We start from the raw sequence: 19,659 nt of genomic DNA, 5'->3' as shown, positions 1-19,659 counted from the left end.
CCCTGAAATCCTTAACCTCTGAAAAATGTGTTTTATTTAATAAAAAAACTAAACAAACAATACCCCATGAACCAATCGACCATCGTCGATGAGCAATTGGTGGAAAAGCAAACACTGTCTGAACAAGCGGTTAGTGCTACTACTAGTGACGAGACCATGGCTTTATCCCACATTTTGGCGGCTATCCCAGCGTCTATCCAAGCTATGGATGAGTCGATTAATGATAGATTTAACAAATGAACTCATTTTATTTAGTTAATTTTTGGAGGTTAAAGGGGTCATGAACTGGCTTTTTTATATTTTTTATACTGTTGTCTGAGGTCAACTTATGACGTTTGCATGGTTTTTACATTCAAAAACGTAATGAATAATAATAGGCTATTTTCTACCCTGGTTTTGAGGCTCTCTCAAGAAACACTGGGTTTTGATGGGCATGCCGCACTGAAGACTTGGAAGTAAACGCCCACGTCTAGGATTGGATAACAGTTTTGCATATTTAATGAGCTTCAGTTCCCCTGTGAGTAGGCTACACAAGGAATTGTTTTGAAAGCCTGTGAGAAACGGCAACCGAAATTATTCGTCCCACAGGGCTCTCAAAATATCTTTATAAAACAAACACAATGATTCATCTCTCATCCACCCGCGATTGATTGGAATGTCATTTTTGTATTACTTGGCCCACCCCGATCAGAAGATATAAGTGCGAACCGTGCATCACACACACACACACACACACGCGGCAAGTACGTTGCAAACTGCAAAACTTCCTCAATTGTATTTTTCCTTCAAATATCAAGTCAAGAGAGTGAATGCACATCAAGAAAGGAATGTTATTTAACTATTGAAGATAGCCAGTCGGCAGGCCGGGCTTACGTTGCCCGTCTGGAAAACACATAGCCCCAGGATGTTGGGCTTTGCGAGCCCTAGCCCATACATGTCCAAGTCTGATCCCGAATCGCAAAGAACCAACAACACCACAAATAAAGGATTCTTCAGCCGTTGACAGCGTGCTAATGGTCAGTTAGACTCGTACACATATTAATCAATAGATATCAAACGATCTGTAACAATGCAATACTATCACATGTAAAACATTTTTACATTAGTGTGGTTAATCTCATCCTGTCTGCAAATCCAGTCTCTTGTTTACAAATGAATCTGATGAAATGAAAGAACAGACACGCAATGTCTTCCCCACGTGAGCTGGATATTCATAAAAAATAAAGTTCATCCATGCATTCATAATATTGGAATCCGAATTAAACTTATGTGGTATGTTTAGAAATTCAATGCGGTTTAGCTCCATGTAGGCCTGTGTTATGTTAGTGGCACGAGTTGGTGGGTGGGGATTCAGAATCAGGCGTTGTTCTTCTTTTGTTGAGGCGGTGCTTCACTACACTCTGACGTCATAGCCGGGCACATTCTGAGATTGAGCATTTGCTGGGCCTGGTGTCAATAAAAGCTTTTCTTTGACTAACAAGGAAGTTTTCAGCTCTGAAATTTACAGGATATTCTTATAATACCATTACCTTTTATATATCAAAAGCTCAATGGAAAGTTGATTTCTCAATTCATCACCCCTTTAAAGCATCTGATTGATAGGAAATTACTTTTTTCTCTCACGTTCTTAAATCATACTCTAGAATAGATTTCTTCCTGTTCTACTTTAAGGTTGCCTCACGTGTAACTTCAATGAAACATCATAATGGAATAATCTCAGACCATTCTGTGGTGCCCATTTCCCTTAACCTTTTTGAAATAAAGCCTAATTATAGCTGGTGATTCAACCCTACATTACTCCTTGATTCTCATTTTTTCTAGCGCGTCATATTATGGTTAGATGATGTAAATCTCCATCCATTAGCCCAAAAACCGAAAACTAATGACGTGGTCAAAAGGAATTCTGCGTGTAAGCCTTTTCAGCCTTTCGGTGAAGTTCTTTTAATTTATTGATATCTCATTTTAAATCTGACTCCATTAATAATTTTATCTGACTCCAATTCTAAGTGACTCCATAAAGTGTGCTACATTTAGAGTTTATCAGCTGATTTTACGATTAGTTGCGATTTAATTTAGATCGTTGATTTTCTTTATATCTTCCTAGTTTTTATATTCGTTCATCGAGAGACCCTAAATCGCTTAGAGACAGACGCATCCAGACATTGCGCGCTCACGGACACAAAACGGTTACTTCTGTGATTAGTCAGAGGATGCAGGGTGAATATTTTACCTTTAAGTGGTTGCACATGCTCACTCAACAAAAAGTGTAATTTTAGTAATATTCACGGACTACAACGTGCTAACCCAGCGATAGTCAGAAATCGGAATATCGCGTACGCTGCGCTCCATGCTTCAGTCGTACCGTCATCGGTGTGATCTATCATAACCCTAGATTTTGCGGTAATAAAGGACTCTACATCGATCCATACTAGAATAACGATTTCGGAACCATACAAGAGAAATCAAGATTAACATTTATTTTGGCCAGACAGGAAAAGTAAATACGTAAGCAAGAATCCATGGTACACAACTGATCAGCGTAAAAACATAAAACACAATTGCAAAGCAATATGAAAATAATTTAAAAGAGTCATCATGTCTGGCACATCTACATGCAGTTTGCACGGGGGGTCTGATTGCAGAATATTCCCCCAGAGAGTTAGAACATCCAGCCTTAAATACTCCAACTAGAACAAAAGGGCTGTAAATATTTGCAACACCCCCACCTGGTTTTGGGGGAGTGGATCAGATATCTTTGAAGAGACTACTCAAAGGAGAACTGAATTCTCATTAGTTTTACAATCTTTCTAATACTACCAGTGACTGCAGTGAAACTGAGACCATTTTACCATTCGCACTGAGACCTTTGAAAAGACATCAAACATGAAAAGGATAAAACAATAAATTTACAAATAACATCATCAATGATATATCTGCATTTGGTGACTTGAAACCAGGACAAGGAGAGGGCAAAATGGGGAGGGGGGAGGAATGTTTGTCAGGGTGTTGTCACAGTTTCTGTGAGATCTTTTCCTCAAGATTAGTGACTTTTATTGTTCAATTGCTGAGGTATGTATCTCAGCTTTTGTCTTAGCACCAAAACCGACTCTTACAGACGGCCCCTGGCCCATTGGGACAAATTCAGATTAGTTCCCAAGGGGACATACTTGGACATTCCTTGTTTCCATATTTTGGATGTAATTTCCGAAGTGTTCGTGGTGCTGATCCCGGAGTTAACAACACAAATCAATGGGTGCCGGAGTCAAGCAGTCACCTGAAATAACAACATTAAGACAGGCTGAACATGAAGATGAAAACACTGCTGAAATACACCTCAGCGGCACAGTCCCTTTAGGTGTAGGCGTACTGTGCTGATTGGATGCTGAAGCACTTAGGCAGGTTATCTGTTATCCCGTTGGTCAGGTTTGTTTCCACCTGCCGATGATTGTGAGGGTTTTCAGTCTGTAGAATGACTTGTTGTCCCAAGTCAGTTGTGTTAGCCAGCATGAGCAGAAAGTGTCAGTGGAAAGTGTCTTTACACTTTGAGGAAACATCTGTGTCCTCCCCAGGATTCTTATCAATAGCTGACCCTTAGAGAAATCCTCGGTCACCTTCAAACAGAAGGTTTGGTTTGCCGGGCAGGTCAGATCTCCATGGGTGAAGGAATCATTTCACTGATGATGCTCCATCGTGTGCTAGACACCTGAACAAATTCTGAATAACCATGCAATAATTGAACACTGATGACTTTGTGGTTATTGTGAGATGGAAAAAGAGAGTTGTTGGATAATCACAAGAACATCAAAATAACAACACATGATAAACTCCTGTCAGAAGTGCGAGTGGTAAAAACGGTCTCATTTCTCAGTGTCATATATTTAGTGAGCAAGTCTCATTTGATCGCCAGATTCTTCAATACCACTAGTGATATTGAAGTGGAATTTAAACATGGTCTGGGTGAATTGAAGGAAGGGTTTCAAAACCGTCAATAGAACAGTAGGTTTACCAGCAGTATGCATAATTAAAATATATCACATAATTAAACATGGAAATACACAATTGGATAATTGCCATTATAAAATAGTTTGTATCAGTTGTTTTGAATGCAAATCATTATTGAATTATTATGTTTCAATCAGATTACTTAGAGAAGGAGATTTACAGAAAAAGAGATTTAAAATCTTTAGTTAAACTTTGGCACTCATCTTCTGCGCATTTTGATGTACAGGCGGAGTCACACTCAATGATGCAGGTCTGACTGAGAATTGTTTACTTAATTTATAGAAATGCCTGCATCCCAGATCTAAGTCTTTAGATATATTTTATTGTCATTAGTCATATGTTGGAAACCAGGGGCCCTTCCAGTTTTCAACAATGCTAAGGACTGGACATATTAAACATTTTGTCCATCAGTTTACTGATCAATTAATTGTCCATTAATTAATGTGTGACAAAGCCATGCACATGTTTTATGCATCTTGCAGTGTTTACATACAGGAAGTTGACATGGCTGTAAGCCGTAAAATTATTCAAACCAAATAAAAGGTAATTATGAAAATAAAATTGTTCAAACCAAATAAAAAGGGAATCATGAAAAATAATTCATTTTGTCCTGTATGTATGAAGATTAATAGTGTATGATAAATTTGCATTATGTGTATGATTTTGGCCTGGATAGTCCCATGATCTATGCCAGGAAAAATGTGTTGTGCGGTGATAGAATTAAGGATGTGTGTTGTGTATGGATGTGTATAGGAGATGGGTGGTGTCTATCCTACCATAATCTGTGTTGTATAATTTTATTCCAGTTTTTATACTGGGAAGCCATGTAACTATGTGTGCTGTGAAGTGTGAATGGCTTCATGAAGTCTCTTCCCTCTTATCTCCTAGATGTTAAGTTGTGTGTGTGTGTCCTGACTTCAGACCCAGTGGAATCTGGATCTGAAGGGTGGCAGCCATTCACCTGAAAGGAAAACAAGCACAGAGCGAAATACAGTTTAATCTTGAACCTTTACACAACTTTAATTAAGATAGATGAGGCTATCTTATTTTTTCTTTACTGGTCTTAGCCAGATAGATTGTTGTAGATGGCTTTAACCTGTTACGGTTTTATGCCATTAGGAGAAAATTTGTTGTAGTTTACAAATACATGTATCATAATCATGATCATGTTTCTGTAAAGAAAAAGGTTAGATAAACTGATTTATAATGGTCAGATCTGACTGTGTGTAAATGCAGTCAGACCAGTTGCACCTTAAGTTGTTGTTGCCGTTGTGTTTACACAATCTGCTGCATTGTGATTTTATCACACCCAGGTCCCCTGGGGCAATCTCTTTAAATGATGCTGTTTATACAAGTCAGATCTGTTGTTTAGAGCATTCGTCACCAGGTGTTTATGGTGTCATTTGAACTCTTGACCCTTTGGATCTCTGTGATGTGTGACCCCTGTAGAGTGAATGCCTCAAGTTAACATAACACACAACTTTAATTACATTCCCAGTAAAATGACTTCCCCAATCAGGTCCCATGTAATCTGCTGCTCCCAGAGAGGAATTTGCTAACACTTGCGAGTTTCTTTGCAATGGAAAACTTGTACCTCCCCTTTCTCATTGGGCTGCAGATCAATGAAATGTAAATTATTAGGCCTTGCCTGAATTCAACTTATTCAAGTTACAACAATCAGGTTACTCATTTAACTGGGCATTGTAATTTTTCTCATTTAAATTATTGCACAAATAGAAGGTACAGAAGTTCTTTCTCTTTAGGTTTTCCTCCTCAGTTTCTTCCTTCACAATTCTGTCCTTAACCATTTATATTCTCCTTCCCATCATTTCAACACTAATAATGCTCTTGCCTCCCTACTTGCACATCCCATCTTTCTACATTCTAATCCTTCTCATACTTTCCCAACCTTCTTTCCTCTTCTAAATAATGCTGAATTATCCTGAGATTAAAACCATTTCTGGCATTTATAATATATTTTATATTATAATCATAATATAAATCATATTATATTAAAATAGTATGAATTAAATAATAATTTTATTTGCTGGTCTCAAGAGGATCTCTGCTGAGTCATTTGTCCAGAATAATCTTTTATCATCTTACTGATCTTTAGATTGGCCCTGCAGCTGCTGCTGTGCTGGCCTGATCATTGGGTGCACAGCAATAAGACCAAACTGGAAGCCAGTTATAAACTTAGTTGCTGTGAACGTCCAATAAACTGCAAACACTGAGAGCACAGATCAAATTATTGCTAAATTCAAAGATTTTTGTGACTACACAATATAGAATTGGGCACAATGTTCTTGTTTTAGGCTGAGAAGTTATCAATTGCATTCTTTGGAGAATCTATTTGCATATGAAAAGGAAGGTTTGACAAACACAGGTCTGATGGAGAAAGCCAAAGATTATCTTTGGTCTGTTAATTTTCTCAGTCTCTTCTGAGACATTAATAAACACACAAAAGTGCAGTGATTGCAAAGTCTGAAGTAAGACCATAGTAAACGCTATATTTTATAAGACATTTATAATTGTGACATCAGACCTGAACCAGTTTTGTCCACCTTCACATTTTACGCACAAAGGATTCCAGTGAGATCGTTTCAATGATATTTTAGCTCATCTACTCACAAGATTTCATTGACAAGTTAACGTGACCATTTGTTCTTTTTCTTTGTCGCGTTGTTGGCAGCAAAGCAAATTAACAAATGTAACTGGACATTTTCCTCAGAATTCAATGTTTTAATTTACAGAGCTCTCTTGAGTACAGAAATAAAATTTCCTCTCTTGCTGCGTGTGCAAACAAGGAGACTTTTAAAGCAAGGGATATCATTTCTACTCTACGCTGTTGCTTTCATGTCCCTGATAAGCAATATGGTTGTCTTCTTTTCACGCCCCATCAGATTTATACAGTATTCAGTACTATACACTCCCAACATTTCTAAAAGGCAAATAAGAATGGACTTACCATAACAGCTGAAGAAAGAGAAGAAGATCAAACCTCTCGCTTGTGGCATCCCAATATTTAGCTGAAAAGACACTCGCCACCGGGAGATCACGTCGAGGTCACCAACTGTAAATCTCCATCCATTAGCCCAAAAACCGAAAACTAATGACGTGGTCAAAAGGAATTCTGCGTGTAAGCCTTTTCAGCCTTTCGGTGAAGTTCTTTTAATTTATTGATATCTCATTTTAAATCTGACTCCATTAATAATTTTATCTGACTCCAATTCTAAGTGACTCCATAAAGTGTGCTACATTTAGAGTTTATCAGCTGATTTTACGATTAGTTGCGATTTAATTTAGATCGTTGATTTTCTTTATATCTTCCTAGTTTTTATATTCGTTCATCGAGAGACCCTAAATCGCTTAGAGACAGACGCATCCAGACATTGCGCGCTCATGGACACAAAACGGTTACTTCTGTGATTAGTCAGAGGATGCAGGGTGAATATTTTACCTTTAAGTGGTTGCACATGCTCACTCAACAAAAAGTGTAATTTTAGTAATATTCACGGACTACAACGTGCTAACCCAGCGATAGTCAGAAATCGGAATATCGCGTACGCTGCGCTCCATGCTTCAGTCGTACCGTCATCGGTGTGATCTATCATAACCCTAGATTTTGCGGTAATAAAGGACTCTACATCGATCCATACTAGAATAACGATTTCGGAACCATACAAGAGAAATCAAGATTAACATTTATTTTGGCCAGACAGGAAAAGTAAATACGTAAGCAAGAATCCATGGTACACAACTGATCAGCGTAAAAACATAAAACACAATTGCAAAGCAATATGAAAATAATTTAAAAGAGTCATCATGTCTGGCACATCTACATGCAGTTTGCACGGGGGGTCTGATTGCAGAATATTCCCCCAGAGAGTTAGAACATCCAGCCTTAAATACTCCAACTAGAACAAACGGGCTGTAAATATTTGCAACACCCCCACCTGGTTTTGGGGGAGTGGATCAGATATCTTTGAAGAGACTACTCAAAGGAGAACTGAATTCTCATTAGTTTTACAATCTTTCTAATACTACCAGTGACTGCAGTGAAACTGAGACCATTTTACCATTCGCACTGAGACCTTTGAAAAGACATCAAACATGAAAAGGATAAAACAATAAATTTACAAATAACATCATCACTGATATATCTGCATTTGGTGACTTGAAACCAGGACAAGGAGAGGGCAAAATGGGGAGGGGGGAGGAATGTTTGTCAGGGTGTTGTCACAGTTTCTGTGAGATCTTTTCCTCAAGATTAGTGACTTTTATTGTTCAATTGCTGAGGTATGTATCTCAGCTTTTGTCTTAGCACCAAAACCGACTCTTACAATGATTATCTTAAGTTTAACGATACAGGGGAATTGTCCGATTCAACGATTCATCCCAGGGCGCTAGTCCTTCTTTAATGTGAGAGGCTTAATGAACATTCTATACTCAAAGCATGATTCTCTTTCGAATGTGGCCATCTTATCTCTGGATGCTGAAAAGGCATTCGACCAAATTGAATGGATTTATATTATTTCAGTGCTTTAGGAGTTTGACCTAGGATAATCATTCTCTCTATGGGTGAAAATGCTTTATGCCAAACCCAGGGCCTCAGTGCTCACTAATTTCAATAAATCATCTCAATTCTTACTGACTATAGAGGCACTAGACAAGGGTGCCCCGTTTCACCCTTACTTTTTGCCATCGCTATAGAACCCCTCACGGCTACTATAATTAATAACCCACTTATTTAATCTCCCGACATTATTCGTATCTTATTTCCTGACATTATTCTTATCTTGTCAATCCAGAACAGTCCATCCCACCCATATTAGATTTTTTTGAGACTTTTTGAAAGTTCTCTGGTTACTCTGTAAATTGTCAAAGGAGTGAATTCATGCCCGTAACTAACAATATTGACCCAGGCTTCATGCAAACCTACCATTTAAAATTGCAATGGATAGTTTGAAATATCTGGGGGTCACTATACACTCTTAGAAAATAAAGTACATAATTGTACCTTTAGGGATACAATGGCTTGTTACTGGGGCTGTACCCTTAAGGGTACATTTTTGTACTTCTAAGTCAGGGGTAGGCAAACAGGAAAATAATGCAGCATAATTTTATTCAGCTGTATAGCCATTCTGGAAAAAACGCTGATGTCATCAGTTCATTTCAATTATCATACAGTGACAGTGTGGGCTTTAGATCAATAATTCGACCAGTAATTTAGTTTAAATGGTTAATTTAGTTTATTAATTAGATTTATTTAGATGTTTAGTTGAAAAATTTAGTGTCCCCAACTGAGCACACCAAGCCAGAGGCAACAGTGGCAAGGAAACCAAAACCCCATTAGGTGACCTAATGGAGAAAAATAAACCTTGGGAGAAACCAGGCTCAGTCGGGTGCCAGTTCTCCTCTGGCCAATTAACAAACAGGGTGGAAATATTCCCCTAAGAAATGGGACACCACTACTATACCATTACACGTCATCATACCCCGTTTCTTTTATTAGTGTCTTGTAACCAGTTTAACCACTATGAACAGCAATGAAGTGTGTAGGCTATATCTAACAGAAATCAGGCGCAAGTACGTTTAACAAATTACTCACTCCCACTGTTGTTTTGCGCTGTATTTGGACTTAATAAAACTGCGCTCGTTTTCAGTTCAAAAACGTATGAGCCTTCGAGTTTCCTAAGACGATACAGAATATACAAAACATACAAGACTGGTGAAGCCGCTTTTCCATCAGGCTAAACTGTTCTCTTTGTTTATTAACCGTTCCATTCCATGCTGATCCGAGCCGGCCGGTACGGATATGGTTTCGTTTTTTACTGTGGTGCTACGATAATGTTCATACGTTATACGTCAAGTCAGTCATTGCCTTGGTAACGCAAGAGTTTACAGATGATACGTGATGTAAATATCAACTGCGTTATGAAGGATGACCAGATATATATTTTTAACTTGTATTAATTAATTAACTTAATTTTAATTTGTGTTCACAACACTCAGAGTGCATTTAGCAAGCTACGGAGAAACTGGCATCCAGGCGACACACAAGTGATCGATCCCGAGTGGTAGCATACACACATTCTAGCAGCACGGTAGCAGGTGGAGGGAAACTCCTCATACCCCTTTGTTTGAAGTGTGGTCCTGAAAAATCTTTGTTTGAAGGGCTATCTGGCCCTTCCCCTTACCCCTACCACGCCAGCCAAAAGAGAATCGAGACACCCCTACCCCTTCACGTGAACGCGCAAAACGAAGGGGAAGGGGAAAGGGAAGGGCTAAGGAGTAGAAATGGGATTGGGCCTAAGTATTTCACCATTGTTGAGATTCATATGCTTTTTTTTCATATGAGATTCCCCCCTAGAATGTATTTAAAAATCAAAATTCAGAATGCCTGATCTGTGGCAAGAAAGTATTGTTGGTGAATATTATTTATTAACATTTTTAATCAGGGATGAGTTCAGTCAAACATTTCTCTTCATGACAAGTTTTGTATATGGGTTCTTTTGATTTGAACAGATAATGTGTTCCCCTTCGAGGGAACTCACACTGCGTCGTCGAGTGACAACACTTTGGGAACGCCCACAGCGTTGCGTGTCTGAAGTATGAATGAAATCTGATTGGTGCTGCATCATGACGTAGTAGATGACGGCATACCCGGAAGATACAAAGGGACGCTGATGCATAAACACAACAGCTTTTGCTCTTCAGCGGAGCGCTCTGTGTGAAACATTGTCTGTCTATTTGGTGTTGTTTTGTCCTTATATCAGTCAAAAAAAAATAGAGAGTAAAAAGATGGCTAGCGAGCAACACTTTAAGAGGTGTGTGCACCCGTGTCCGCGATTCCTTGCGGGCTCGGACACACACCAATTATGTCTGGAATGCTTGGGTGTGCAGCACGCTAGGGCGGCTCTCGAGGGAGCCGCCTGTAGTGAATGTGATAGGCTGCCGCTCAGGGTGTTGCGCTCGCGGCTGGCTGTGTTCGATGAGATCGCAAAGGGATCTCTCAATGGGACACAGGACTGCTGAGGCACTTTCCTCGCCTAGTGTGGAAGCCCGCGGGGCGGAGGACCCGATGCTTCAGCTGTCTGGCTCTGAGGAGTCAGATGTGTTGAGCATCGAGGCAGGTGGGGTGGAGCCTGAGCCATCGCTTCACTCACCCGCTCAAGAGGAGTTAGTGGAGGTTTTGACCCGCGCTGTGGCCAAGCTGAGAATTGACTGGCCACAGGAAGAATCTGAAATCCAGCCGCCCAGTAAGCTGGATGAACAGTTCTTCAGGCGCAGGTCTCAACCTCCACGCCGGGGTCTACCATTTTTCCCGGACTTGCACAATGAGTTGTGCAAGTCCTGGGATAAACCCTATTCAGCCAGAATCTCCCATCCCCCAGCGCTCGATTTTGCTAATGTGCTGGGGGCGGCTGAGCAGGGTTATGGGACGCTGCCACGGGTGGAGGAAGCTCTCGTGAGCTATCTTTCTCCCGAGGCCGCCTCGTCCCTTAAGGCCCCGGTGCTGCCCACCAAACCATGTCGCGATACATCATCGCTGGTGGGCAGGGCCTTTATGGCGGCCGGGCGGGAGCTCGACGAAGGTGAGGGTCCGTCTCCGGAAGACATCACGGAGCTCAGGAAAGCAACCGACTTGTCTCTCCGCATGACCAAGGAGACGGCCCGCGCTATCGGCCGCTCTATGGCTGGTTTGGTGTGTGTGGAGAGACATCTCTGGTTAAATCTGTCAGGGATGAAGGAGAGAGAGAAACATTTTCTCCTGGATTCCCCGATTTCACCTTCTGTCCTTTTCGGCGGCGCGGTAAACTCCGTCGTTGAGAGGTTTCAGGAGGTGAAAAAGCAGTCGACGGCTTTCCAGCAATACCTCCCTCGTCAGTCCAGCTCCTCAGGGAAGGCTGCCTTAAAGGGGCAGCCTCGGCCAGCTACTAGCTCCTCGCACCGGCAGGTGCAAAAAGAGAGTGTTGCCTCCCGCGCCCCTCCCGAGGGAGCCTGGCAAAGGAGGCAGCGCTCTCGCGGTAAGCCTTCCGAGCTTCGATTTCAGAGGACCGTCCTTCAGGCGAAGAAGGCTCCCGTCAAGCGGTCCTAGCTGCGGCCGGACGGCTGAGAGCAGTCCCCCCCGGGGTGGAGCAACCGAGGTCGCTTTCCCCCGGAGCTCTTTTGGGCACGCACGCCGCCTCAGTCGCCTCTGCAAAGACCTGCGACTGGGCAGCGAATGCGTCCGCCCACCGAAAATCGTTCTCGACACCTCCCTGCCGGTCAGCCGCTTCAGGGGGTTGGGAACGAGTCTCGGTTGACACCCGAGGCCAGCCTCGAGAGGCTGGTTCCCTTAGTAGATTATCTCGGCGCATGGTCATGCCTTCCGAGTGTTTCTACATGGGTCCTGCAGACTGTAGAGCTGGGTTACAGACTTCAGTTTGGCTCTCCTCCCCCGAAGTTCAACGGGGTGGTCCGGACTGTGGTCGGCCCAAAGCAGGTTCGGGTTATGGAACAGGAGGTACAAGCCCTGTTAGCCAAGGAGGCCATAGAACGGGCCACCCCGCACACCTTCATAAGATTTTACAGTCTGCATCTCCCGGTGACGCCTGGTGCTAGAGTGCTTGCGTCCTAAGTGTGCCTGGGTTCCAGCTTCACACTAGGACGGGTGTGATGTCGGTGTGGCCTAGTGGGTATTAACGTTCCCAGAGTGTTGTCACTCGACGACGCAGTGCAAGTTCCCTCAAAGGGGAACGTCTCGGTTCATGACTGTAACCCTTGTTCCCCGAGAAGGGAACGAGACACTGCGTCTCGTCGCCACACCTATCACAGTCAAAGCGCTCGCTTCATCGCAATAGCCGTTGTGTGTATGCATCAGCGTCCCTTTGTATCTTCCGGGTATGCCGTCATCTACTACGTCATGACGTCGCACCAATCAGATTGGCTTGATTTCATTCATACTTCAGACGCGCAACGCTGTGGGCGTTCCCAGAGTGTTGTCACTCGACGACGCAGTGTCTCGTTCCCTTCTCGGGGAACAAGGGTTACAGTCGTAACCCGAGACGTTTTGTTAACACTGTAACAAAAAACACAAACTAAAGCCAAGAGTCAAACTGCCCAACTAAAACAAACATTCATCACCATGATGGGGACCAAATATTTTCAATAAAACCAACATCTAAACCTCTGTTAATTCTCAATAAGAGCTTCTATAGATGTCTTTCAGGGTTGGAGCTAAACTCTGCAGGACAGCGACTCACTAGGACCGAACTTGCCTGCCAATGGACCAATTGTGTACCTTTAAAGGTACAGTTATACGTTTTGTTCCCCAAGGAACAAAATTGTACCTCCACTGTACCTTTTTTTCTGAGAGTGTACCAAAAAACGCTAAGGAAATATATAAATGAAACTACTTAGCTAGAGAGCTTGAAACGTTATATAGAAAGTTGGAGGACCTTCCCACTTTCTATGGTTGGGTGCGTGAATGCAATCAAGATGGTGACATTGCCCAGATTTCTATACCTTTTTCAAAACCTGACAATTTTCCTGCCCAACAATTTTCCTGCTGGTCGCTGGGCGGATTAGGCCTGCCAAATTTCCAGAATTATTATTGGGCTGCAATCTGCAGAGCCTTATCATATTGAAAAGAAATCTCATCCTGCGGGTCCTGCAGGTGTCATTCCATCTTGGCTCGCCATCCAACAGAGTGTTACAAACCACTCTCTTTCTGCCCTGTTTTTTGCAGCGCCGGCGCCACTCATAACAGTGACCAACACAAACGTTATACTTTAACGCAGCTCTTTTGAAATATGGTCAGGTTCGGAAAGCGTTTAACTTGCCATATACCGCACCGTCCACTCCTATTGCTTACAACCATGCCTTTAAGCCATCACACTCCACATTTCCGGTCTGGTCCAGTAAATAAATGGTCACAGTGAGAGACTTGTACATGGATGGTAAATTCACCACATTACCTCAGCTGAAAGAGAAATTTGAACTTCCACCTTCACATTTTTTTAAATATCGAGAAATTACATTTGTACGTCTATCTCACACTTTGAACTACTCGAAAACGCAATGTATAAAATACTTTCTGCCTCTCCTGATGCCCCTAACTTGATTTACCATTTTATGAACATCTCAACTAGTCAGCTCAACCTAGGGCCAAGCTTAGCAAGTTCTACCCCTCCATCTCCAACTGTAACTAATGTGATTCTGCCAAAGACTCCGTGAAACATCTCTTTTGTTCATGCCCAAAGTTTTGGAGCAAAATTTTAATATTCTATGCATATTGTGACCTCTCCCCTCCCCCAGTTGTAGCGTCTGTAGGAATTGTGGGCGCAGACACATAGTTTAATGAATCTTCCAAATGATTTGATCAGAAATGACCCCTTTACAAAGCCCAATTCAGCTCCAGACCCCAGGAAATCGACCATCTATCACCAGAGAGACGGAGGCTCCATTCTGCCGGGAGCTACTACTTTTAAATAATAATTACTTGATTGCCTATGAACTTTTGACCAAAACTTAGACAAAGAGGACAAAAGACTCTGTGTGATCACAAGACAAAGAAACAAACCAGATCTCTGTCTTTTCAATGACCGGTAAATGAACTCCACGTGACACAGCTAAAACTCCTAGCAAACTCACTGAAACAGTTATATATGAAGTGCATCAAATCACTGATTATTGGACTTGCATTCAAATAGCCTTCGACATAGCTTGTTAGTGTGTCTACAACTGATACACGTGACTATTATGCATGTATATCACTCCCAATTCATGCAATTATGTAACTATTGAATGAGTGGATGAAAAGGCACCGTGTTTGATATCTTTTTGTTCGTATGGGTATAATCCAACAGATGAGCTGAACGAAATCTTTATAGAATTGATCATCTCCTTATAGTAAGAAATTAAGTCTAAATTTACTCTCTGCTTAAGAGCAGGAAACTAAATTACCATAGATAACCAAATTTTATGGGAGGGGTGGAGACACAGTCACCCCTGAACCCTAATTGGCCAGAACCCATCCAGGGGATGGGCAAATATTTGAGTTTTAACCTCAGAACACGGACGAAGAGTGCCTGTTCGCAGCCAGTTCGCAGTTGTTCAGTTGGGTTGAGTCCTATCAGTTGATCAGAGTTGAGTTCTGAACGGAGAGCTCCCAGGAGACGATCTGACGATCGTGGCAGACCAAGATCAGAGAAAATGGGTTAAACAACGATTTCATTCAGGCCATCTGCTCTTCTTTCACTTTCCTTTCTTTTACTTAAAGTTAATTTTCTTTCCGTTAAGTCTCGGGTTCTGTTAAGTTTTGCCGCAAAGTTTCTCAACGAGTCTCCAACAGCGCTCCAACTTCAAACAACGCCCACAAGACTTCCATCCAGCCGCCAACATGCCATGTGATTGGCTTCCCAAGACGTTGATCAAAAGACACGACCAGACCTTCAGCGAATTAAAGAGCCAGGAAAAGGGAATCCCCCTTGTCAGACGACACACGAGACACAAACGCAAGTAAAACCTCTAGATTCCGAGCTGAACAGGTGCATTAGATCAAATTTAATAACCCTGACTAAGAAACGATAGGAGGTTAAATTTCTGATCAAGGGTTTCTTCAGGTCATGTGTCATAAATGCATATATTGCTTGGATTTCATAATTTTTCTCTCTTAAAACGTATTCTTTTCCTCGCTTTCTTCCTTTTTGCAACGCGTGTGAATGTGCGAGTGTTTGTGTTTATTACATTTACATTTCATTTACATTCATGCATTTGGCAGACGCTTTTATCCAAAGAGACTTACAGTGCCCTTATTACAGGGACAATCCCCCTGGAGCAACATGGAGTAAAGTGCCTTGCTCAAGGACACACTGGTGGTGACCGCTGGGATTGAACCAGCAACCTTCTGTTTATCAGTTCCATGGTTTACATTTACATTACATTTACATTTATGCATTTAGCAGACGCTTTTATCCAAAGCGACTTACAACTTGGGGGTACAATAAGCGATTGGTCTTGAAGAGTCGAGCGAGCGCAACAAGTGCCTGAAATACTTGGTCCGTGTACATTTCTCAGTGTAGCACAGGCTAAAGTAGGGCGGGAAAGAGGAGGAAAGGAAAGTTTTTTTTTTTTTTTTTTTTAGGAGGTTAAGTGCTCACGGAAGAGATGAGTTTTTAGTTGACTTTTGAATGTTGTCAATGAATCCGCATTTCGGATGGCGGTGGGCAGATCATTCCACCAGCTGGGAACGTTGAATGAAAATGTTCTGGAGAGGGATTTTTTGCCTCTCTGTGATGGTACCACAAGCCTTCGCTCCTTAGCTGAACGAAGGCTTCTGGTGGGGGTGTGACGACGTAGAATCGAGTCAAAGTATGCAGGAGCTGAGTGCGTGGTGGCTCTGTAGGCAAGCGTCAGCGACTTAAACTTGATGCGAGCAGCGAGTGGTAGCCAGTGCAGAGAGATGAAGAGTGGTGTGACGTGAGTCCTTTTGGGCTCGTTGAAGACCAGACGTGCCGCTGCATTCTGGATCATTCGAAGTGTTTGGATCGCACAAGAGGGGAGTCCAGCCTGAAGCGCATTGCAGTAGTCAAGTCTAGAAATAACCAGGGCCTGGACAAGAAGCTGTGTTGCGTGTTCTGTTAGGAACGGTCTGATCTTCCTGATGTTGTAGAGCGCAAACCTGCAAGAGCGAGCTGTCTTAGCAATGTGATCTCTGAAGGACAACTGGTCATCAAATGTAACTCCAAGATTTCTGACTGATTTTGAAGGGGAGATCAGGGATGCACCTAGCTAGGGATGCATCCCGGGGTTTAACCCACTGGACCACCATCTCACATGTTAGATGTCTCACATAATATCTCACTTATGTTAGATATTAGTTTGATGTGTTAGAGTATTCAATAAAGTTCCATTTGTATTCAAAGATACCTGTTCTTGTGTTATGTGCTTACGAATTGAATGTCTTGAACTGCCGATCTAAGTTACCTGGCTGTTCAATAGTGTTTCACTATTGTTCGGATATTAATATCCGCTGCAGAGTTGATATTTACGGCCCGTTCAAATGAACGCTGGAAGAGTCATTTGCTCGGTTGTAAAATAGACTCTCAAAACTCCCTATGAATTCATTAATTAATTCATTTGAGCTAAATAGACCTGTTTCCCTTTAAGAGTCCCCTTTAAGTTCTTACATATCGGCGGAAGAATAAGTTAAGGTGTAAACGTTAATTCTGAATTATTTATAAATTATAATGTAATTCGAGTCTCTTTCATTTTAATTCAATTCCCCGTTGAGTTATTATTTTATATGACTCATAGTCGCTACACAGTAATTGCTGTTTCGGCTGGTCTGACTCTCTTCATGGCTTCGGACATCAAATTCAAAAAGCTGTCCAATTTGGAATGGTGGTAGCCAAAAACATATTTATTTGTCTATGGAAAAAGGCGAACTCTTCACCACTTTGCATTTAGAAAGACTCAGACATAACCTTTCTGGTAACATCACTGGCTTCGGGGCCACCTTGGAACCCTTTCTTAATCATCTATTACATTTCAAAGATAACAGTTTAAAGGTTTGACCCATGATCACCATTGCCACCATAAATAAGTAAGATATTTAGAATTTTCTTAGCAAATTTTGCATTTCCAAAAATTTTACTTTAACAAACTCCTCCTTGAGATTTAATCAGATCATAATGATATTTGCACAGTCAAATCTACAGGCCTTTGCAATGTTAAATTGGGAAGATCTTGAGTTTTCCCTGAAGTGCGTGTCTGTTTCGCCATGAAAGAGGAAGTTGTTGTAACTCAGACATACAATGTCCGATCAGCCCCAAACTTCACATGTTTGATAAGAGTCCTGGGCTGAAGACATCTAAATGCCAATACTCAGTTACAGTTATAGCGCCACCTTCTGGCAACATGAAATGTCATGATTTACACTGTAATTTACTCCTCCTAGAGATTTAACCAGACCAACAACACATTTTGTCAGTCTAATCTTAAGGCCTTAGCGATATTAAATTGTGAAGATCTTGAGTTTTCGCTGAAGTTTGATGTTTCTCCGTGAAACAGGAAGCTGTTGTAACTCAGGCATACAATGACCAATCTCTCTTAACCCCCCCCCCCCCCTTAAGACCCCCCCCCCCCCCCCTAAAAAAAAGTTTTTCCAGCAATGTATTTAAAAATCTAAATTCAGAAAGTCTGATCTGTGGCAAGAGAGGTAAAACTAATCTATTAATAATGAATTACCACTTTTGGTCAGAGACGAGATTAGTGAATCATTCTACCTTACCTGATCATCTTTTTTTGGGGATTCCTTTGTAGCTAGTTATGTGTTTCAGTTAAACACTGTTGCTAAAACTACCATCTCAAAGCCTAAAAAGCCAAGAGTCAAACTGAAACTAAACGACACACTGATCACCATAATGGGGACCAAATATTTTCAATAAAACATCAACATCTAAACCTCTGTTAATTCTCAATAAGAGCTTCTGTACACGTCTGACAGAAATAAATTCAGTATGGTTAGTAATGTGTTAAGCTGGAAATGCTTTTTGTGGAGTTGTTTAATCCTCCTCTGCTGAGATCTTCAGATATTTAATGTCTTATTTTATCTTCAGTTGATTTAATCTAAAGCTGTGGCTGAAGTCAGTTGTAGTTGTTGTGTTTCTCTTTCCTTCAGTGATTCTGCTCATTATCATCAGGTGTCTTCAATAATGCTCAATCATCACTCAAATAATAACTTCCCACATGAAAAAATACCATAGTATATTATAGTAAAATTACTCTAGTAAATACTGTAGTGTTTTTGAACCGTACTATAGTTAATATACTACAGTAAATTAACAAAGTGTAGTAAATACTATAAAATACTACAATATACTACAATTTACTGTAGTATCTTTACTATAGGATGGTTCAAAAACACTAATTGTAATTTTACTGTAATTTTACTATAATATACTATAGTATTTTTTCATGTGAGTTAATTATATCATTAACTTTAACCCTGATTCAGTGTCACTTTAACACTTTGTAGAGTGGGGCCATGTGTGATCTGAGCAGTGTTGATATAACACTGGGGATTTTGCTGTGTACCAACCTGAAAGTTGTATTGTATTTTTTTTAATGTATTCATTCTCTAATTCTCTTTTTTTCCAGCTTGTGATGAAGAGGCCGTAGTGTTTTGGACACATGACAAAATATATTACAGCGTCTGTGGGTGCAGATCTGAATGATTGACAGGAATGTCATGAGTCACATTTAGCAGATGGTTTGTAAAGTGATCACCAGTTTGTCAAAAGAGCTAATAATATTTGCTGTACACAATGCTAAATTTAAAGTGTAAACTAGATTAATACACAAGCTAGAACAGAAGTGAAATGCTGAAAAGAGGAGAGAGAATACGCTGAAGAAGGAAGTAATGTGAGAATTGTTTAATGCAGGCATCAAGGAAAATCATGAATTGATATAAAAGTGTTTTTCATTTACATTTTGTATGATATAGTTTGTTTATTTAAGACGTGCTATGGTGTTTAAGCCTTTAGTCTCATTGTTCATGTTTTCAAGAACTGTTTAACTGTTTAACCTCTTCTGTCATTCATTATATCAGAATAAAAAAAGAATCATTAATAAACAGTGATACTTTTATAGATTGGACACACACTGTAC

General features: G+C 41.0%; 1 protein-coding gene across 1 annotated transcript in view; it reads left to right on the top strand.

The window, feature by feature from the left end:
• LOC307123009 (B-cell receptor CD22-like) overlaps positions 1 to 19,659 on the top strand; it is a 33,502-nt gene extending 13,843 nt beyond the window's left edge. The window contains exon 11 of the mRNA XM_079811380.1: positions 19,150 to 19,659. Within this exon, the coding sequence (XP_079667506.1) occupies positions 19,150 to 19,170 (21 nt within the window). The 3' untranslated portion in view covers positions 19,171 to 19,659. The remainder of the gene's footprint in view (positions 1 to 19,149) is intronic.

This window comes from Gobio gobio, assembly GCF_949357685.1.
Source record: "Gobio gobio genome assembly, chromosome: 3".
Classification (NCBI taxonomy): Eukaryota; Metazoa; Chordata; class Actinopteri; order Cypriniformes; family Gobionidae; genus Gobio; species Gobio gobio.
This window is presented reverse-complemented; position numbering and strand designations above follow the sequence as displayed.